Source organism: Buceros rhinoceros, unplaced genomic scaffold, assembly GCF_000710305.1.
Source record: "Buceros rhinoceros silvestris isolate BGI_N320 unplaced genomic scaffold, ASM71030v1 scaffold17152, whole genome shotgun sequence".
In the NCBI taxonomy this organism is placed as follows: Eukaryota; Metazoa; Chordata; class Aves; order Bucerotiformes; family Bucerotidae; genus Buceros; species Buceros rhinoceros.
The window spans coordinates 2595-25087 of NW_010399632.1; the positions used below are offsets into that span (position 1 = coordinate 2595).

At 49.2% G+C, this 22493-nt stretch overlaps 1 protein-coding gene across 1 annotated transcript; it reads left to right on the forward strand.

Annotated features, from left to right (window-relative positions):
* Positions 1-221: 221 nt before the first annotated feature.
* LOC104489409 (ral GTPase-activating protein subunit beta-like) lies at positions 222-21726 on the forward strand. The gene is made up of 14 exons (XM_010131566.1): positions 222-257; positions 1193-1344; positions 2928-3115; positions 5198-5304; positions 6870-7022; positions 7848-8057; positions 9020-9178; positions 11891-12056; positions 14298-14420; positions 15128-15264; positions 16042-16150; positions 18716-18794; positions 19349-19497; positions 21160-21726. The coding sequence occupies exons 1-14, from the start codon at positions 222-224 to the stop codon at positions 21351-21353; spliced, it is 1962 nt and encodes a 653-aa protein (XP_010129868.1). The 3' UTR covers positions 21354-21726.
* The last annotated feature ends 767 nt before the right edge of the window (positions 21727-22493 follow it).

The following is a 22493-nucleotide window of genomic DNA, read 5'->3' on the forward strand; positions in this document are numbered from 1 at the left end:
CTGTCCTTCTGGGAGTGAGGGGACCAAAACCGAACCCAGGGTTTGAGGGGCAGCCTCACCAGTGCCCAGCACAGGGAGACGATCCTTGCACTTTCATTTAATTTTCTTTTATTAGGCTATTTTTTTATTTTAATTTCTTCTTTATTTTGATTATCCCTTCACAGTGCGGCACACTGTGTGTGGGACGTACTGGACACTTAGTAGCTCCTTCCTGAGTCACGATGGTCCCATGGGAACTGTTCATTGCATTTGCAGGGGTTAGAATTGTCATTTCCCCTTATATTGGCTTTGGAGTTCACCCGCTGTGTTTTCTGTTTGTGATTCTTCATGGCCAGCTGGTGCATCTTGACACTTGTTAAATTAGCTGTTGGAAAACCTTCATCTTCCTCTGCAGCTCTCTTTCTCCATCAGCCCTGAATACAGGGAAGGACACAGGCCAAGGAGTAGAGCTCTGCCTGGGCTCCAGCGGTGAAAACCTACCCTGTACTTGTGTTCAGCTATTAGCCAGTTATTTACTTACGAGAACACTTCCCTTGTTACGCTGTAGCTCAAGCCATGAGATTTGAACCTTTGTTGCAGCAATCCAAGTATTTTCAGCAAACAGTGTGTAGTGAGCAGCCCTCGTGGGTCGTTCGTGCAGCTCTGTGGAGCGCTGGCCTCTCCCGTGATGGGTTTGTTAAAGCTTTGCTGTGTGCTTTTAGAACGTTGTTGTTGTTCTCACGATAAATTGGATACCATGATCTATTTTACTTACGAAAGCTGTTGGCAATCGAAGGATTTGGAAGAGGGTTTATCGCCATTTTCCAGACAAATTCATTCTTGCTGTGCTTGTAACTGAATTAAAAGTTCTGTAGAGTCTCAGATGCATTTATGATCTCTTTAAACGTGCTGCACTCTTAGTGCTCCTCTTGGCAATTCTGTACGTGCAAAATATGTCGTGTGTGTTTATTTCTTCAGAGCACGTTCTACCCTTAGAATACAAACATAAGTAGACATCTGTAGGTGGAGAAGATCTCATTGCTATAGCAAATGTGATCTTACTCCAACACTGTCTGTTAGAATAATCGTCTGCTGGTGTTTTTGAGCTCATATTACCAGCAGTGCTTCATTTTGATCGGAGGTGTGTCACTGAGGCCTTCAGAGGCGTTTATTGGAGCGCTTGTGCTTTAAGGTGGTTCCTCTTGTGTTCCAGGATTGCTTAAAAGAGGTGCTGGAGATTGTGGAGCTGGGCATTTCGGGAAGTAAATCCAAAACCAGTGAACAAGAGGTCAAATACAAAGGAGACAAGGAGCCAAACCCCGCGTCCATGAGAGTGAAGGATGCTGCTGAAGCTACACTAACATGGTATGTAATTTGTCAGAGCATGTTTACTGTTCAGCAATGCCTCGTCTGCAAGTGTTTGAATCGGGAGCTCCCGGCTAGTGAGAGCTCTGTGAGGTAGCAGGAGCATTTGGAAAGTCAATCAGATGCTCCCTTGGTTTTGCCCTTTGGGCAGGCTCTGCCTTAGCTCCCTTCCCTCTCCCAGTACAGGTGTTCAACAGAAGAAAGATCCCTGTGGATTTTTCCCTGGAGCAGCCCCTGGAGCTCTGTTCCTGGCCAGTCCTCTGCGGGCTGGGGCTCAGTTTCCCACTTCACCTAGTGATCCTGCCTTTCCATGCTCTCTTCTCCTGTCCTCAGCCTGACAGGACATGCCCTCCGCACGCTGGTGCGGGCTCGTGTGTCACACAGCAGGGGATGGCACAAGCAGGAGGTGAAGCTGGTACAGAGTGGGGTGTCGTTCTTCCCAGGGCATTGGGCTTGTTTAATGTCTTTGAGAGTTTCTGCTGGAAATGCAGTAACAGATGCAGTGTGGGTTGAGGGGGGAAGTGGCGAGAGGACAATTGAGAACTGCTCCAGGGAAGCTGAATGCTGTCTTAGTGGCTGCACAGCACGGTGACAGAGAGGGCAGGTTGAGGATGAGAGGGGTAAATATCTTCTGCAGAAGGCAATAGCTGCTTTCTCTTTTGCACCTCTTTGCAATGCAATTGTTATAAACTTTACTGTTAGTAAAAACACTGTGTAATTTCCAAGGTAAAAGCAACTAGTCATTGGAGCTGGAGCCAGTTGGGCCTTCCCTGGGGCCTAAACGTGCCTCTCATCGTTTAGGGAGATGAAACTATCTGTTCACAGGGTAAAGTGGAAGAGTGCTTGGGAGTGCTTCGCTTCTGGTGTGCGGGTGGTGGTAACTGAACTGCATCGTACAACCTTCCACCTGGCACGGGACAACTCTCCTTCCCGGCTCCTGCCATAGGAATTCTCACTTTCCGTTAGTGTTAGGTAGATAGTGTATGTCTTCACATGGTTTGAACTGGTGCCTCCGGAGCCTCCCAAGGCCGTGGCTCCCCGGGGGCAGGCACTGTTGGACCACTCCTGAAGGTGTTCTCCCAGGGCAGGTTACGTCCGTGGCAGCTGTGCCTGTGTGATCCTGGGCCTTTCTCAAAGGGTTTTACGTTAACATAATCTGTACTTAAAGGACGCAGAGAGTCATAACCAGGGTATCTACCACGTCTGTCTTTCTTGTTGGTACAAGAGCAGGCTAAAGTGTGGATGATTATCTCCAGTCACCCATAATCTTCTTGTGAGAATGAACACGAAACAAGCTGCGGAAGGGTACAGGTTTTCGCACTTTAACACCTGTCTTAGCCTCTTCATAGCCTGCGTTGTAAGGAACCCATTCTGCAGGCAGGGTACCCTTCTGTGCAGGTTTTTCACACCTGTTTTTCTGAAGTTACTGGTTTGAAAGAAGCCGGTGGGCGAGGGCAGGCTTGCCCTACCAGGGTAACTGCTGGTCAAGATACAAACGAGGAGTATGAGTGAAGGTGTGTGCTTGGGTGGGACAGTTTGTCGTCTTAATCTGTCATAACTCATAACCTCTTTCTCATTTGCAGTATTATGCAGTTACTTGGAGCGTTTCCTTCTCCCAGTGGCCCCGCTTCTCCTTGCAGCTTGGTGAATGAAACCACGTTAATTAAATATTCTCGACTACCTACCATAAACAAGCACAGCTTCCGTTACTTCGTCCTGGATAACAGCGTCATCCTGGCGATGTTGGAGCAGCCGCTAGGGAATGAGCAGAGTAAGTTCTTCCCATTTCCTTCTTCCTCTGGTTAAAACTCTCTGCATGGAACTGCAAAACAAAGGCACTTTGTCATCGAAGTCTCTCTCACACTTCAGGGGCTTACTTGTTCCGTGGGTGTGCAATGGGGCCGAGTGTTCTGGGATGAAGTGATGGCAGTAACGTTAATGCCCATCAAACGTACAAACCCATCAAAATTGTTTGCTCGGATCAGATGCTGGCAGCCATCAAAATCATTGCTGGGGGACAAAAGCAGTAGCATTGTGTTTTGAAAACGTCCTTGATCATAAGAGTGAAAATATAGAGTATAGGAGGCTTGGTAGGGGCGGCTGTTGTGACACCTTCATGCTTGCACGGTTGCTTTTGCTTCCTTTAGGTCTCCTGTTACTGAACGTATCTGGGGGTGCTTTCAGCTCAGCTGGGTTTTTAGCTGCTTAAGAGCTGTTTCAGGTTTCCCATGCCCCATCCTGTCCTGTTAATGACACCTGCTGTGAAGGAGATCGGTCACAGGGTATTGGCTGTCACAGCTGAAGCAAACTCATTTAAGCCCCGTAACCTTTGACCAACAATTTCTGTTTAAAAAGCTGATATTAAATTACCTGATGCTTTCAACTGAATAACTGATCTCCCCCAAAAGTCTGCACGTACTGCAGCATTACCTAGCACAACAGATGAAAATTCTCTCATACGCTGCCTCAGCTTGAGACTAATGTACGTTAGGCCTGCTGCTCTGCCCCAGGTCCGCTTCACTCGTCTCTGGACGAGATGGAGTCCAGATACTACTCTTGAAAGAAGAGATTACACATGAACTGGCTAAGAGAAGTTGTTGTTTTGAGCTGTGATCCAGAGCGCTGCAACCTCACTGAGAATCACTGAGTAGATGTTGCAGAAAGTGCTGGTGCTGGGGGCGGTTGCCACACGTCCACCTCCAGTCTGTGTGAGCACATGTGTCCCTGACCAGCGTGGAGTAGAGCACCCTAGGATGGCTGAGCAGTTCCCATCCTCTGCTGAAGGCCTGTCTGAGGAGTCCTGCAAAGCCGTTAGATCATCAAGGGAGATGATCTTTTCTTGCTGTCCATCGCTTGGGTACGGTTCCCCTTTGAACCGCAGGATTAAATGCAGTAATGCTCAGGAGCATCGGATCACCCCTGAGGCTGATCGCTGAAGCGGGTGTTTGTGGGGAGCTGGTTTGGCTTGTCTGCGTGTGTGCTTATGGAGCTGTGCTGTGCCCTGAACATCCCATGAAATACTGGGGAAGGAACATACATCTGCTGCTTAGCTGGTGGTGTTTATGTGCACAAAAGATAAAAGTAAGTAACTTCCAAAAGGGAAGTTGTAGAGGTGTGATGATCCCTCCTCCAAGGTGGCCAATATCAGTGGCCTTTTACATCTCGAAGGAAGATGGAAAGCCCTGTGATGTTAAAATCATCATTGTGCCAGTTGAAAGGCACCTCAGGAATCTGCAGTCTAAGCTCCTGCTCTAGACAGGGTCCACACCCCGTTCAGCGCAGGGCAGTGTAACCCGGCATTGTCCAAGGAGGTCTTGAAAACCTGAGGACAACTTCTCCGAGTCCTCTTTCCTTGTGGTGACAAATTGTCCACGAGGTGAAGTCAGAATCTTCCCCGCCTTAGTCTGACCACTATCTCTTGTCCTCCCGCTGTCCTTATGCTGGTGTTTGTGTGCACCTTCACTGGAGGCTGTGGAAGTGTTGTGGAAGCTGTGTCTCCGTGTGGTTCTGCGTCTTACCCAAGCAGGCAGTGGCTGGACGATCTGTATTTTCTTTCCTGGAGATAATTTGGAGAGGAACAGTGACCTGCATGAATTTGGGTGAAAGTTACTGATAATGCTGAAATGGAGCTGGCAGCTACTGAACAGACCACAGAGTGGACTGGTACTTCCCTGCTGAGAGAGGAGGATTGCTTGTTCCTCACCAGGAGTTGTCTTCAGGGTCAGGGAGGAGTTAACTGTGAAAGCAAAAAGCCTCGGTCCTCAGACAGGCCTTTCTTTGGTTAAATTATTGCACAGTGAACTGTTTGCAGTGTATGATGATGTATTGTTCTCTTCCCCCATGTGATTTGCAGATGACTCCTTCCCCTCTGTCACGGTTTTGATCCGTGGGACGTCTGGAAGATTCGCATGGGCCCAGCAACTCTGTCTGTTACCAAGAGGAGCTAAAGCAAATCAAAAGGTCTCTGTCAAAGCCCGTAAAGAAATCTTTAACTTAGAGATGTTCAGCAGAAATTCCACTAATGTGAGACAGCCCCGCAGAGCTGGTGATTGTACATTAAGGCTGTGCCACAGGGCCTTTAGCTGTAGGTAATGTGACACATCTCTGGTGACTCTTTACGACTTGTGATTAATATTACATACAGGCTGTGAAAGTGCGGTTGCTTTCTGGACTGGTTTGAGGGGAGGGGCATTCTCCTTTTTTCCTGAAAGCATCTTCCAAGGTGGTGGGGCCGTGGACAGTGTGTGTGGTGGGTAGGCATGAGTGCCGGTGCCAGTTTTAGGATATCGGGCAAAACCCTTGCAGCAGAGGGAGCAAAGTCTGGAGATGTAGAGTGAGATGCTACAAAGATGGCTGTAAAGCTGCTGTGAAGAACAGCTCTAGACGAACTCTGGAACGGCTCTGGAGAGGAATGGGGGAGTGGAGGAGAAATACCCCAATCTCATTTTACAATAAAATCTCTTATCGCAGTTGTCTCATGGAGCATGTCCTTCTGTTACCAAAATTTCTGTCTGTTTGTGAACTTCTCCAAGTCTCTGAACTCTTCGCTTGCCCCTTATTGTACAGTAAAGGAAATAATAATGTAGTTGAAGTGGGGGCCTGTCGGTCTCGGCTGTCATGTCCACATTTAGAGGAATTGGTGTCCACGAAGCAGCCTTCGGGGGGACCCTCTGTGCAATGCCTCGGGAGTTGCGCTGTCGCTGAGGCCAGGCCGTTTCTCCAAACAGCATCAGTCCAGGCATGCCGCCTCCCACACCGAGGGGAAGTCGTGGCCCAGCTGCCGACCTCCTTACCAGCTGTAGGGCAACTTTTCCAACTTAAAGGTGTTCTACAACTTTCATGTTACCAGTTTTGCCCTTTTGAAGTGACATTGGCAGTAGATAAATTGATAAAGCAGCACTCAAGGTCAGTTAAAGGACTTGCTTGCCCAGACCTAGTGCTCCTGCAAACCTGCACCTAGATCTTCTGTTGCTTCCCTTGGGAACCGCAGGTTTGGAGTTGCATACTAACGGTTTAGGATGTAACGTAGTGCCAGTGGCAGAACCACGTTCCGATACCTCAGGCAGGCCCTTTCAGTCCTCTGGCAGTGCACCTCAGCATTGCTGCCAGCTCTCCAGGACTTCTCAGCTTGAGTCGGGACCCCATATTAATGGGATTGAAATGGAGTCTTCTCCAACAGGAGCTTTCGCTCAACACAGGTCGAATGGGCTGAAAATAATGTCAGCTTGCCATTTTTATTGGGATTTGCAGCTGCTTAGAGGCGAGATGTTAAGCAGGGCTCATGGGTTCCAGGAGTGCAGACACCAAAATGTGCAGAGCTGTGTCTGTTTTACCACTTACAGCCCCATCTGTAATACAAGCCTGTGAGGGTAAAGTACTTGGTGACTGTTTTTTCATGACACCTCTCACTAAGGGAGTGGTGTACTTTGGGGTGGGAGGTGACAGAACAGTTTCCATCTATTATAATAAAGCATTGTCGAGCAGAATGATGCCTGAATGTAAAAACTATCCCCCTTTTTTGACAGACGTTTGTGCCAGAGCCTCGACCAGCTCCTAAGAATGATGTTGGGTTGAAATACAGTGTGAAGCACCGCCCTTTTCCTGAAGAAGTGGACAAGATCCCATTTGTGAAAGCCGACTTGAGCATTCCCGATTTACATGAAATAGTGAACGAGGAGGTAAGTAGCTCTTAGTCCCTGACTTAATGATGTTCTTGGGTTTTCTGTCTGCTCACGAAGCACACGCTAATGCCCTGCTGTGAGGAGCGTTACTCTTTAGCTTTCGTATTAATGGAATAATAACCTCTGCATGCTCAGGAGATCTGCGCACTTCTCCAGTGGGGAGAGAGAATCCTTCGCCGTGGTGGTGGAAGCGTTTATTAGGATGGATTTTTGTGGATGTTTTCAGAAATTACAGCCCTGTATTCATAAATACCTAATGACTACAGTCAACAGAGAATATATTACATTAAAATCGAGTCAGACGAGAACACTTAGAACGTGGCGAGGGTGGGGTTTTTCTCCTTTTTGTCATCTTCCCCAGGAAGATGACAGTGCCTGGGATGCCCCTTTTGGGAGGCACTGCTCCACATGTTTTATTACAGAGCCTGGTATCCTGGCGCTGCTGGAAGCAATGACTTGCGTTTTGTTGCTGCATTCTGTTGCTTGTTCTGTTGTTCTGATTCTGGAAGGGGCTTTTTTGAGACCTCCTGGGGGAGGAGGGAGGTGCGTGTCTCAAACATTGTAAAGTTTCACAGTGCCAAATGTATTTTAGTTTCTCCTCTCTTCAAAGGGAGACGCTGTAGCAATACTTGGCACGGGAACTTGCAGCTGCTCTCCCATGCAGACAGGGTGTTTAGACATTCACTGGCAAGGTCTCGTTGATAGTGCTTCAGGAAATGTCCTGCTGTTCCTGTGACTTACAGCTTCCCTAAGGGATGGAGCTCTTTTCTTAGTGAATCTAATGACCTCAGTGGAATCAGCATTTCGCACAATGTTTTTCAGCTCCAGGAGCGACATGAGAAGCTGAGGAATGGCATGGCCCAGCAGATTGTTTTTGAGACTTCCATAGATCAGAAAAGTGAAGAGGAGTGGCGGAAGAAGAGCTTTCCTGATCCAGTCACGGAGTGTAAGCCCCCGCCGCCGGCACAGGAGTTCCAGACAGCACGCCTGTTCCTCTCTCACTTCGGGTTTCTCTCGCTAGAGGCATTGAAGGTGACCTGATACTTCTTAGTGTTGTGCGAGTGCCCTCAGTACCCAAACGGTCCGGCTTGGCGGAAGAGGAGAACTAAGTGTCGTTAGTGGACAATCTGCTGTGTGATTCCAGCCATGTTAAGCTGGAGTCTTATCAAATCCAGGGATGGGTTCCAGTCTTCCCAGGTTGGGAGCAGGGTTGGGAAAGGCCATGCCTGCGGCTGAATGTGCTCTGGGTGGGTGGCGCTCTCTTTATTTTCACAGGGGGTACATAGCTGCCATGGTCATGTGTTCGTCCCTGAAGTCATTCCCTCTGCTCAAATTAGGTTTTGGGGTGGTACTTTAAACGCTTCTGAACTATGGCTGCCCTAGAAGTTCCGCTCCAGAGATTATTGCGCTAAAGTGGCTTAATCATGTATAAACACTTAGGAGTTCACATAGGTTCTAGCACTTTTCTTTTGAAATTAAAATCACAACAGTTTGTAGAGATGATCCATATTCTTAATTAGAAAGTCTGCCTCTTGCCTGTGAATTCTCCCTTTTATTTGTTGCATTTTCTTCCAGGAAACTGTCAACAAAAGTAGGCAATGGATTTTCTCAAAAAATATGTTGAAAAGTGCTTAGTGTTTAACATATGGTTGGTATATAAATGAACAGTAGTGAAACACACGTGACTGTGTGTGGAGTCATGATCTTTTGGACGGTTTTGGTCGTAGCCAGCACTGTTAAGCAAAATGTTATGCCCTTTTCTCTGGCAAAATACCGTTTTTATTTAATGAGGAGAGTAGAATGCAACAAATGTCAGACGGTTGTGCTTGCTGCTACTTGTTGTATCCATTGGGAATTCGTGTCTGACTTTGCTCTCAGGAGAAAAGGGAAATTGTCTCTTGGGTTTTAATGGATTATTATTGAAGCCATAAAAACTTTTTCAGTTAGGAGAGATTTTTGGTTTTTTATACTGTTGAACTTTGTCTTTTGGACAGGAACCTGCTAACAGTCGTCTACCTCCTCACCTGATTGCACTTGACTCTGCTCTTCCTGGGTTTTTTGATGACCTTGGTTACCTGGATTTGCTGCCGTGTCGTCCTTTTGATACTGTTTTTGTTTTCTACATGAAGGCAGGCCAGAAAACGAGCCAGGAGGTGAGTGAGAGTACAGAGTGCCAAGTAGCTGCTGTTGTGGTGTTTCTAGCAGTCCTCAAGTGAGTACAGCATCACTGCCCACAACCGGAGCAGAGTGTCAGAACTAGGGGTCGGGGCTCTGTGTGTGTTTGCAGTGTGAGCTACAGCAGGTTGCTGCGTTCTCCTTCCATCTGCAGGGTGAAGTACATTACCCACACTTGGGATCGCTGTGACATCTTTCTAATAAACATATATATCTTTATATATAGATAAAATATCAGTGGTCTCTTTATCTGTTCTGTCCTTCCCGTAGAGTTTAAAGTTCGTGTCAGAAGCGCATTCCAGATTTGTTGGCTCGGCTTGCAGGGAAGGCTGCAGTTTATGCCAGTGGCGTGCAGGGTCCAGGGAGTTTGGTTTGAGTCTAATGTTAAACACATGTTAAAGGAATGACAAACTTTCTGCAAGTTAGACCGTGTAACTGCCCCGTAAGGCTTTACATTATGATATTTATGTTCAAATGCCATTGGGTTCATCAGGTTAATTTGTGCAAATCTAAACCATGACTTCAGGGCATGACCTAGAAACTTGCCAAGACAGCTTCTGGGCTGCTTGGAAAAGGTTGTTTCTGTAGTGCCTTCTCCTCGTTCCATTCACTGCTAGGGAAGGGCAGGAGTGTAGCTTCCATAGTAATTCTTGTGCCGTGTCCTGGTGTTACTGTGAATGTGCAGTTGACAGAACGTATCGCACCTTCTGCTCCTGCCCAGAATAAACTAATTCTTGCAGCCAGCATCGTGCAGTCTGTGTGTTTTTGAGCTGAAGTTCAGAGTAGCCAGTGCACACTCCTTCCATCTCCAAAGTCAGCTGCGGAACAAGCTGGGCAAGCTTTGCCTTCACGCTCTTGCTGAGTAGCAGAATGCTCCTTTCCGCATTTTGTGCTTACATGTCTTACGGAGTTAGACTTGAGCTTACTTAGTCCTGCAGAACCCACCGGCCTTTGGAAACCCAGCGAGCATGGGTTGTGCCATGCAGATTTAAGAAAATCTTGTGTTTGGGAGATTGTGGACGTTTCAGACAGAGTGTGAAGATGCCCCTCCTGCTCGATTCCTGAGCCTTTCAGGTTGTGCAGTGTCACGGTGACAGACTCATCTCTGTGGACCTGAGCTGAGTCATAGAGCTGGGAGCAGTACCAGTATGAAACCACCTGTGACTTATTTCTGTCCTGCGTCATTTTCGACATGAACAATTAAGAGAGGAGGAGATCAAAGCCACAGACACAGATTCTGCTTGGAGCAGGACTGGCTGCCTGGGCCTACCCAGCCATCTGTGTGTGCCTGAGTTCTTGCCACCTCGGCTCAGGACCTCGTTCTGTGCTGAGGTGACCTGCTGTCCTTTCACAGGGAGCAGTGTCAGCTGTGTTTTACCTGGTGCTTCACAGCCCGGGAGAGGGGCAGCAGCCCCCTGGTTACTGCGTTGAGCCCAAACATCTCCCAGTGGTGGGAGGCTTTTACAGCTGGGAAGGGCCTCACAGTGTTTATTTGTACAGAGCAACAAAACTGTCCACACACTTTTCACATCATTATACTTCACATCAGTCAGTGCCCTTTGAAAATATCTCTTGTCCTTGCTTTACTGTAAATTTGCTTTTTGGATGGGCTCAGGTATGAAGCCTGATGCTGCCTATTTTGTGAAATTGTCTTCTCAACTGCACTCCCCTCAGGTCGTGCTGAAGCGTAGCTACGGCTTCGGTGTACTCAGCGATGAAAATAACAGTAATATTTCAATGCAGAGTGTCTGGTCATTGCTGAATATTGTGCAAGGTGTTGGGATGGGTTGCCAGGGCCATGTGGCTACCAGGAGCTTCCAGTCTGGGAGCTTTCCTGTCCCTGCAGCTTCTGCTCTGCTGGAGCCTATGCCCCATGTACTGACCCTGCATAGACCAAAGTCAAAGGTGCTCCTGCCACAAAACATGTTCTTTGGTGGCCTGGGAAGGATGGATGTGTTGCACAACGTTGCCTGTTCCACAAGTCCCAGCAGTTCTTGTAGACCAAATCACAAATCATGTGTGTCTCCCTGGGTGCCGTCTGGTGAAGGTCTCAGCTTTCATTTGGTCTCAATGGGACAAAAATTGCCTTTCGATATGGAAATGTCCCAGATCTTTCTAAGAAGCAGGATTAAGGTTTGAAGTGAACAGTACAGTGTGACATTTGATTCAAGAACCTGCTCAACCTGGTTGAAAATAGTTTTGCAAAATCTGTTTCATGCTTTAGTATGCACTGAGGCCACCTTCTAAATTGCTGCGTGTCACGTACAAGTGAGTAGAGATAAAACGCCTTTCTCCTAAAGTTTCTCCTTAGGTTAGTAGTGACAATTGTCCAGAAAATTCTCATGTTACGTTTGGTGCCAGTGCAGGTTCTGCGCTGAACAGTTGTGTGGTTTATACCTGGTGAGGGGATAAACCTCAAATTGTCATTTCTAGCAGTTTAACTCTTGCAAAGGCTTTGGCAGTGATGGCAGAAAGACAGGTCGATGGAACAGGACGTTGCCGAGCAGGGTGGGAGGGTGCTGGGCAGCAGGGAGCAGTGTCTGTGTAGGAAGTCCAGGGTTCCAGACCTGCTGGATAGCTGTATTTGGGCAAAACCATGTGGGGGACACACAATTTCAGTTAAAGTGGGGAGGACGAGAGCTGTTTCCTGGGGTGTCCTGTTCCTACCACAGTGCTGCTGGTTGTTTCAGATCCTGAAGAATATGGAGTCTTCCAGAATTGTTCAGCCACACTTCCTGGAGTTCTTGCTGTCTCTTGGCTGGTCCGTTGATGTGGGGAAGCACCCTGGGTGGACTGGCCATGTCTCGACAAGCTGGTCAATCAATAGCTGCAGTGATGAAGAGGCACCTGAACAAGGTAAGACATTTTAATAATTCAAATTAAAATGAATTTGAGGCTTCTTTAGGAGACAGTTAATTTAAAATGTTTTGCTCCTGGGTACCTATCTGAGCACTTGCATATTTTTATCGAATAAATGCTGATGTTTACTAGAAAAGAACGAGTAGATTTTAGATTAAGCTTTGAATCAAAGTGAGCAAAACTGATGTATGTTGTTGGGAGGCAGTCGCCTCGGCAGGAACACCCCTGTGCTGTATTTTTAGCAGACTTGATGAGTCTTCAGCATGTTATCCAAGACCAGTATTGAAGTGAAATCAGAGACAGGTTGTGCTGCATATTGACAAATAGACTTGAAATACTGCGTGATTTTTAGTGTTCTGTCAGCAGATTAAGAGGAGATGTTGACTAGTAAGTTAGCCCTGCTCAGTAGGGAGCGATGAAAACAAGCTGCTGTTTGTAGGTCACGGTGGTTGGAGCCCCCACACAGCTCTTCTGCCTTGCTTGATTTACTCGGCTTTTTTCCACTAGAGCAATTCCTTCTCTGGGCTTGTTGTGTACCACCCTCTCCCCTTCTGTCAACCAAAATGACCCTCAGGGCAGCGAATGGCTGTCCCAGGCTGGTGAACTGGAGGTCGGGTTAGTTAACAACTTAATGGGATTGCCTGGGATTCTGAGAGCGTCTGAGTTGCTTTCATAGGTTCATGGCCAGACCTTTTCTCGGTGATCTTCAGAGTCTCAGCCTTCTGCTCTGGGCCACACAAAGGCATTGAACAGGCTGGTCCAGCTTGCTGGAAACCTGTGATCTGGCCTCTGCATCAGGTGTGACACCATTGCTGCTGCAGTCCCTTAGGCAGGGCTCTGGCTCTGCTTTCCCTTCACAGTGCCTGAGGAATGCTCTTCACCTCTGACAGTGGCCAACTAAAGGCTTCTCTGATAGTTTGTAGAGTAAAACTGGAAATAATAGAAGGCTCAAAGTGTTGGGGAGAGGTTAAGAGAACGGAGGCGTGGCTGGCTGTGAACAACTTGAGAGACATTACAAAATATCTTGGCCAGGTCTTGCTTTAGTTTTCCTTTGAGAACAGGGTCAGACTGGGCTTTAGGTGGAAGCAGAGCCCTCTCCCCTGAGAGGGTTGTCCAGGCCTGGCCCAGCCTGTGCAGGGCAGTGGTGGAGTCCCAGCTCCAGAGGGGGGTGGACTCAGCTGTGTCGAGGTGGTGCTGAGGGACAGGGGACAGTGGTGACCTGGCAGTGCTGGGGCGCGGCTGGTCTCGATGAGTTTAAAGGTCTCTTCCAACTCAAACAATTCTGTGGTTCCAGAATAGTTTTCAGTGAGATGCAATTAAAACAAATTCACAGGCACATGCTTTGGGTTTGTTCCCCTGCACAGCCCCACGAGCACAGTTCTTAAACAATTGGGTTTGAATTGCAGTGCTGCTCCCGAGAGCTCTGGGCTGGAGGTGCAGGAACTCTTCCCTGACAGTGAAGCACGGCTCGGAGGCTCCTGTGTGGAGAGCCACTGGCCACCTCTCTGTCCCATGCTGAATTTCGCTGCTTTTGCCGAGGCAGCTATCCCAGGAACCCTGCTGCAAACCGGATCAGAGCAGTCATTCAGCCGAAAGTCCTTGCTTGTCTTTGTGGAGGCGGTGTGGGGAAGGGGGTGGTGTAACTCACTCACAGCGTGGCTCCACCAAAAAACTGTTTTCTCCTGGTACTGTGGAGGCCTGGTGTCCCGGTCGGCTGTGATGAGACAATAAATGGAGGCTGAGAACGAGGAGCTGTCTTGCATTTGGTTGAATTTGGGAATCAAGTTTTTCCAACTCTCCTTGGCAGAAGAAAAGACATAGAGGAGGGTCTGTAGAAACTGGCTTGAAATCTAGACCAGTGCCAGGCTGAAGTTAGAAATGTCAGGATCCTTTGGAAATCTAGTGGCTGAGTGATGTCTGTTAGAGGGAATGGTTAGAAATAGCTACTAGGTGCATTCCTGTGGCAGGCCACTCAATCCGAGGGAAGCAGGGTGTGCAGTACAGTGGAAACACGCTCAGAATAAATCCCCTGCCAGACCAAAGTGCCATTTCCTTCAAGATAACAAGAACGTTGGTGTGAGAATGGCTTTTGGCTGGGAGAGATGAGTGTGAAATCTTCTCATTTTAAAATGAAGTTTGTGTGATTTCTTCTCTTGTATTTGAAGGTCTTCTCCTGAGACAGTGTGGAAAGAGGCAGAGCTTCCTTTTGACAAAACTTTCCTTTTATGTCTGTTTCAGACGAGCTAATGATTTCAGAAGACGTTGGGGCAAGTATCTTCAATGGGCAGAAGAAGGTGCTGTATTATGCGGATGCCCTGACAGAAATAGCTTTTGTTGTCCCGTCGCCATTGGAGTCCCTGAGTAAGATCATTGTTTACAAAACCCACAACAACATGGGTTCGTTTGAGCTTTTTCCGAAGCAGAATCTGGATCAGATGGCGAATAGTGTGTCTAGCACTATTCGTGTCCCTCGTCAGGGAGCTGCTGACATCTAAGTGCCAACCTCCTGACTCTTAGACTCCTCCCTACAGCGGAATCTGTTCTGTGCCCCTTTTTCTCAGCCTCACCCTCGCTAACACCCGGGTTTGCCCAGCAGTGCTGCCATTCTGGGTGCGTTAGGAATGGTTCACCATCCACTGGTGACGCGTTTATTGGACCTCTCCTGCCTGAACGATGTGCCCCTGCAGCACAGGGAACAGCACGTGCGCAGCAGCTTTCTCCACATCTTTCACATGCTAAAGCCAGTGTGCAGGAGTTCCCGGGAATAAAAGGGTGGTGAGGAGACTGGATCTGTAGGAGGGGGGAGACTGCTCCCTGGGAACGGATGGGACACCCCTGACTCCGCAGGGAGCGCTGTAGCTGCAGCCTGTTTCTAGAGGAGCTGGCAGTTGTCTGCTGCCGAATCCTCGTCCTGCTTTTGAGTGCTATATTGGCTTGCCTGTAAATCTAGGTATGCTTGGTTTCCAAACCCATACAACCTTTTTTAGTTTCCAAACCTTACACGTGATGACAGCTTCAGTTCCTTTCTCAGAAGTAAAAACAAACCCCACCTTCCTTCTGGCTGACAGGTGATTCGCTGGAAAGCAATGTCTCTGACCAGGAAAGCGACTCCAACATGGATCTGCTGCCAGGAATACTGAAGCAGCAGCCTCTGACACTTGAACTCTTCCCCAACCATACAGACAATCTTAATCCCTCCCAGCGGGTAAGGCAAAACTTGCATTGAAAAATGGCATTCCTACTTTTTCTTAACTCTTCTTTTTCCCCCAAGCCGTGTGCACGGGCAGTGCCACAGCAGTTTTTGATAGTCCATGATTTGGTTTCCCAGCATTTGGAGCTGCTCGCTCCTGGCCACTCTTTAACATCTGCTTTGGCCCTGCCAGAACGTGCACCTGCAGTAAAGGATTGCAAGCTCACGTTAATTAAATATCAAACGTAAACATGCCAAGTAGTTATGCTCTGCAGGAGGGGGGAGATGCGGTATTTAGAGTAATTCAGACTCTCATCCCTGCTCGGGAATCTAGGATGGATGGACACGAGCACTTTTCCTACCTCCTCCGTTTAAGAAAGCATGTACCAGCTGTGCCTGAAGTCGCAAAAGTGACGGTGCTTTTGTGTGGTGGCAAAGCTGAAAGCTGTGAACTGCTGAAACAGTTACCAGAGGCTTTACAGCTGCTTGTGTCTCGTGTATAGTTAGTTACAGTTTGTTACTGGTTTAATTTATTTTTGAGAACGTGACTGAAAACTTGAACCGGCTTTTAAAGATTGAATATCTTTATTTATGCAGAACATAAGTATTGTGGGGACCCAGACCACTGTTTCTCAGTGGATGGCTCCACCGCAGCTGCCCCATCTCTGTCGCTGCGGAGGTTGTACGTGCCTGAGATCTGAAGGACTCGGCTCAGCTGTGGACATGCTCATTGGCCGCAGTATGGGGCTCAGGATGTTTGCAAATGCTGCTCTGCTCTTCTCTCCAAAACAGCTCAGTCCTACTTCCAGATCCAAGAGGGTGCCTCAGGGCCGGACCATTCCACCAATGGGACCTGAAACCAAAGTGTATGTGGTCTGGGTGGAACGTTACGACGATATAGGTGCGTGGAAGTTGTTATTGTTTGCTAAAGTAACAACAGGGCAGGAACCAGAGGAAGCTGTGTTCTGTTCTTCTATAAAATGTTAAATCCTCCTTAATGTCTGTAACCGACGCTTTTAAGATGCTAAACCTTTCTTTGATCTTTGAGCGTGGTCCATGGGGTATGCATGAGTCAGTGGCTTGTAGGTCTGGAGGTTATTTTTAGCTCTGGCAGTACATGTGAAATGCCATCATGCACCTTCTAAGACAACACACGAGACAAGCGTGCAGCCCTGGCTTTGAGTTCCCCTCAGCTGCGCTCTCCTTGGAATGGGTCTGTTGTTCTTCCTTCAAAAAATGGCTTCTGACACCTGCTGCTCCTGTGCTGAAGGGATCGTCATCCTTCTGGGTTTGATGGTACCTTTGAAACTCTCTGTGTCCTGTCATGTGGGAGAGCTCCTTTGTCCTGTGCCCGTTCCATGCTGTGCAGTCCAGCTTCCTTTCTGCACCTCTGTTCAGGCAGGGTCCTGTTCCTCACACAGCTCAACCTTCTGTCGTTTGGCGTTTCCCCTCTGACCGTGGTACTGGCTGACCTGGGAGAGACCCTGCTTTGCTCATCCTGTTACGACCATGGTGCGGACAATGGTGGGCAGACAGCTACCAGGCTCGAGGAGCCTTTTGCCTCCGAGAGCTTCTTGTGCACCGGCTTTAAGCCACGGCCTGGCTTTAGCGTGGTGCGAGAGCCTCTCTGTAGTGGCCCAGCCCAGCAGAGTCTGTAACACTGGCCAGTAACCGACACTTCATTCTGTCTTTGTTTCCCAGTCTGGCAGTAAGAGTGGACCATAATTAAGCCCTTAGCTCCTCCCAGACAAAAGCAACCAAGAGAATGGGAGTGATCAAGAGGAAGCTTCCTGTAAAGTGCAGGTGTTAAGTTCTGAAGAAGACCTGCTTGTTCACAGCACAGCCCTCGGAGCTTTACTGGGATCAGGGGGTGGACATCAAGTTCTGCAGCATCATTTCCTTATCCTGACATTGGCCCACAGGGTGTTCCCTTAGCTCCAGGACTCCCTCAGCTGCTTCAGTTCCCAAAGTGGTGACCCTGACCCACTTCTTTCTTGAGTAGCAGCTAAAGCCAGCTCACTGCAGAGGCAGCAACTGTGCTACACATGCATGTTTCTGCTTGGCTGCTTCTTTCTGCAGCTGTAAGAATCCCCCAGAGCTCCGTGCCTGAAGCTGAAGAAGTGAGTCTGTGAGCCTCAGTAACTGTGGCAGTTGGATTTGGCAGGGGGCTCTTGGGAGTGGCTCCTAGCCCAGAGGCTGTGCCTCGTGCTCCTTCTGTGCTTGGCTTTTGCCTTACGCTTGCGGTACATCTTTGAGTCTGGACAGCGGAAAAGCTGTCGCTTTGTTGTCTAGACTGTTGTCCCTGTGCCCTCCCTCTTGCTCCATCTCAGAGTACTTCTGTGGCCCTCTGTGCTCTCCTCTGCTAGCTCCAGCTTTTGTGTACTCTTATCATCCCACCTCTGGCAAAAGGTGTCTTTGGGCTTTACACTTTTTCTGCTGGCAGCGGCGTTGGCACTGTCCTGCTGTCGGAACTGTGCTTTGGGAAGGCCTCTCAACAGCTCTCTCAGTTCTGCCCCTAAACAAGATAATAGCAATGAAGTTCTCCAGCTAGCGAGGGTCCCTCCCGGGAGCTGTGGTTCCCCCAGTGACAGCTCAGTTTGGCACAGGCTTCCATCAGAGTCACGGCCTCCTTTGGCATCGGTCCCCTGCTCCAGCGTGGGGTCCTCCATGGGCTGCCGACGGGACCCTTCGCCACCGCTCACCTCCGCGGACTGCAGGGGCTCATGACGCTGCCTCCTCTCTCACTGGCTTGGATGACCCAGGGTTGTCTCTCCCATGTCCCACTTCTCTCCCAAACAAAAGAACTCCCTAAACAAAGGACCTCGCCCAACAGGTCTTCCCCTCCAGAATACCTTATTGCAGAGGCGCTGATTGGCTCAGCCTCGGCCAGAGGCAGGGCCACACCGGGGGGGGGGGGGGGGGGGGGGGGGGGGGAGGGGGGCTGTCTGCCTGCTTTCTTGCCCACTTGCCTGCCACACTTTGTCTGCCAGCACTGGCTCTAGAGAAAAAAACAAATAAGCAGCAAAAGATATGAGGTCCTTGCTTAGCTTTACTTTTGTTAGTGAACAATTTATGAACTGCTTTTTGACTGCTGATTTATAAACCCCCTCCAGACACACCCCACGTTAGTCTCGATGCTGCTGAGTAATCATTTGAAAGCTCTTTTTGTGATCGAGGTTCTTCACCTCCTTCCTGCTTTCACTGTTCCTCTGGAGACTTGGACCTTTGCGACTGAGAGCTGGGAGGGTCTGGGCCGTGCTGAGCACAGGATATGTCCGTATGCTCTGTGAAGGCTTAAGCCTAAACACAAACACTCTGCGTTCCTGGCAGCGCTAGAACACCCAGGGTATAAAAAATAACCGCTGGAGGACTGTGTGGCTTTTGCCGATGATAAATAATCTTTCTTTGTGAAAAAAACAAACAAAAAAACTCCCCAAAAAGCTTAATGCAGCGTGTCCTCTTACAGAAAACTTCCCGCTCCCTGATCTGGTGTCTGAGACTAGCACTGGTGTGGAAACGACAGCCAACAGTAGTGCTTCCCTGAGGTAAGGCTGCTGTGTTGGCACCGCGGTTCTCGGTTCTTGCAGGCAGCCGTTCAGGCTGCGCTTCAGAGGAGTCCGGACTGGGACCAGTGGCGTTATTCAGCTTCCACGGGCAGCGCCGGGACTCCAGGCAGTCATGCTAAAACAGAGAGAGGAGTTTCCTCAGTGGGGTTTGGTAGGGGGGTTTATTTGAAAAAACAAGAGCTTTTCAGATCTCTGCAGTTTAAACATAAATTAAGGAACAGAGAATGTGTAGTTTTCACCTTGAGTCTGTGATTAGCCTCCCTCCTGATTTACTCCCCTGCGAGGCAGTTAATGCTGTGTGCGTGTTGAGAGTCCTCAAGCCCTGCCTGCAGGACTCAAGTTCTGCACTGACAGGAGATCCCAGACACCGGCCAGCTGAAATAACCCTTCTGGAGTCCAGAGGGTGCACCTGGGAGTTCCACTGGCTCAGCCACCAGGCGTTTCTTAATGTTCTTTTAGCACATTTTTCATTTGTAGTTGAACTGAAACAGCGCTGTAGAACCCATATAACAGTTGTGGCTCTTCCCTTTAAGATCTGCCATTCCTGAGAAGGAGGTTCCTGTGATCTTCATACACCCTTTAAACACTGGCTTGTTCAGGATAAAGTTGCAAGGAGCAACTGGGAAGTTCAATATGGTTATCCCGTTGGTGGATGGAATGATTGTCAGCAGGAGAGCTCTTGGTAAGCAGAAGAGATTCAGGAACGCTCGCTTTTGATGATATTTTAATATAATACTAATGACATATCTGCAAAATACACAGTCTGGAACCTATCCCTGTCAAAAGGGTTGGGCATGGCAAACAACATCAGCCCAGGCTTTTGGCAGCAGGAGCGCTAGTGGGGACAGCAGAGGGAGCAGGCGGTCAGCGCTGGCTGGCAGCCCGGCAGGGTCCCCGCAGCTGTGGTGGAGAGAAGGGCTGGAAGCAGAGTGGTGGAAGGAAAAGGTAAATAAATGCCTGTTGTTTGGATAAAGGAGATCAGAACGGTGCCCCTGCTGATGAGAGCCGAGGTGCTGGGGCTGTTTTCCTGCCAGCGGGTACTGCTGGGTTCCTGGACCGTGTCGGCATGCTGAGCTTGTTCCTGCAGGTTGAGGAGCCGGATGGTGATTTAAAGCCCCAGCAATTGAGGGTTTTCTGATGTGTTCAGTAAAATACCTCAGCGCCTCTGCAGGCGTCTGTTTCCTGGGGCCTGTGTGTGCTCACTGTCTCTTCCTCTGCCCCTGGCTGGAACGTGGATGTGCGCTGGTGCCCCTGTAGCTCCAGTAACCGGAAATCTCACTCTGGTAAGAGCAAGTCACAAGGCAGTGAGAGGACCAAATGCCGTCAGGATACTCATACGTCACCGTCACACGAACGGTGCAGGGGGCTGGCGGGGGTCTCTTTCAGGTTCTGGTTTTTGCATCCTTAATTCAGTGATGGGGAAATTGAAGCCAGGCTGGGCCCTGGATGCAGCTGATGAGAAGGGCTGTCCTGGAGGAGTCAGGTGTGTTTCCCCAGGGCTGGGCTGGATTTTCAGCTCCATCAGGACAATGAATATAATGAAACTTGTCTCCCCTCAGTTCAGCAGATGTGGTTGGTGTGTGGTCAGGAATCAAGTCCTCTAAAGGAGGAGGACACTGTTTCTGTAAGAAAGTGCTTGGGATCAGCAGAGGGGTTAACGGACACTTACTCCTCAGCGGCGTGTGAATTTCCTGTGGGATTAGAGCAGGATGAGGCCTCTGCCAGACCTGACCAAGTGTCACTGCTTCAGTTCCCGACCTTCTCCTCCTGCCGCCGGTGGCAGTGTGGGTGAGAGAGGGACAAAGCAGCGAGGGGAAGAGGGTCCTGTTTCCAGCCGCGACCCATCAAGTCTTTCCCCTCCCCCTAAACAAGAGGAAGGCTCTGCAGGTTCTTTTTCATCCTGAAGGCTCCCCTGGCATTACCCAGGGGCGATCTCAGAGCACGCCCCCGCTCTGGAAGTCCTGGTGCCAGGGCCTGTAGCATTGTGATTCTTGTGTTAGCTGCCCTCGGTTCTTACCCCTCTTGGTGCTGAGGGTGCTGTTGGCTGTGACGGACAGTTCCTTGGCTCAGGCAAAGCAGAGAAATCCTCCTCCTTCTCCAGCCGGTTTGGGGTACCACTGACTTAGTCACTGTCTTACTAGTATTTCATGGTAAAATGTCCCCACAGGCCTGGGGACCATGGTTGTCTGTTACCAGCTGCTCACTGAGAAGAGTTCTTGCCATGGTGGTGCTGATCTGGGTTTCTAGATGGGGCAGAACCCAAAATGGTCTTTAGCTGCGAAGCCAGCAAAGGGACACAGATTGGGATCGCTTAAAGGTGATGCAAATGTTGTTTCTCTTTCAGGTTTTTTAGTGAGGCAGACGGTGATAAATATTTGTCGGAGAAAGAGGCTGGAAAGTGATTCATACAACCCCCCCCACGTCCGCCGAAAACAGAAGATTGCAGACATTGTCAATAAATACCGCAACAGGCAGCTGGAGCCGGAGTTTTATACCTCGCTTTTCCAGGAGGTTGGGCTCAAGAACTGCAACCCCTAGGTCACTCTCCTTCCGGGACAACGAGATCAGGGCTTGGCCGCGGCAGAAATGAACACGGTTAGGTAACAGCAGTGTCCTCAGCCCTCTGGAATGCAGGAAATCGTATTCTAGCATAAGTCAGCAGATAGCCTGTGGGAGGAATGAGAAATGAATCTGAACGTTGCACTTGGGATATTGACTTCATTCACCTCCCCTCAGTGATGACTTCATCCCCATCTTCCTGGCTGCGGCATCGTGGTCTCCTCACCCAGCCGTCTCCTCAGAGCGATGGGCAGCCCTCAGTGTCTCCTGCTGTGAGAGGAAGACAATCCAAACCAAACCCTCGCTGCCTACATGGATAGAAAACAAACAGCCCTGCCTTCAGCCATCTGGCGACAGGACTCGAACCAGTCTGCCCACCAAAACCAAGAGGAGAAGGATTGCTTGGAAGCATCAGGTTGTGCAGATGCTGCCCGCTCCATACCCCCGTGTGGGGCGTGAGTCCGTCGGCACAGGAGGTTTCTGTTGTGCTGGCAGCAAACACCGCCCGAAATTACCTGACTTTCCAAGCTAAGCTGTTACTAGATAAGAGCTCCTGGTTATATAAAATCAAGGTTATAACTTTCAGGTCTGTTGCAAAATGTCACAATTATTTTAGTAGCCTGATTTTTAAATTTTTTTTTTTATGCAACTACTTAATTTATTTTGAAGTGTCTGTGTCACCTACTCACCATTTCCATAAAAAGCGTAAACATCACTTGCTTTCCTTCCATTGGACTGAAATCTGAGATTCTGTGGCTGCCTGATATTTATAGCATGAGCAACTTTCGCAGCTTCTACAACACTTTTCGGAAGCTCCTGTTAAACAGACTAAAACACCTCAAAGAAAATTCAGGAATTCTTCCTTTTCGCCATTCACTTGCCATTCCCTGGCAGCCCCTGCGGCGTTACAGCTGGTTTGGATCCGCTGTGCTTGCTGGCGCTTGGCAGCGGTGGTTCCCCTCACCTCGGTCACAAGTTTCCATCTCCAGGCCGTGGGTTTTGCGTGCTCAAGATTCGAAGGATGTGCTGGGAAGGGTGTTCACAGCCGCAGGTTTGGTCCGGGGACACAGCCGCTGCGGTGGTGCTGGCAGGCCCCGGGGGGCGCTCGGGGGCCGCGGC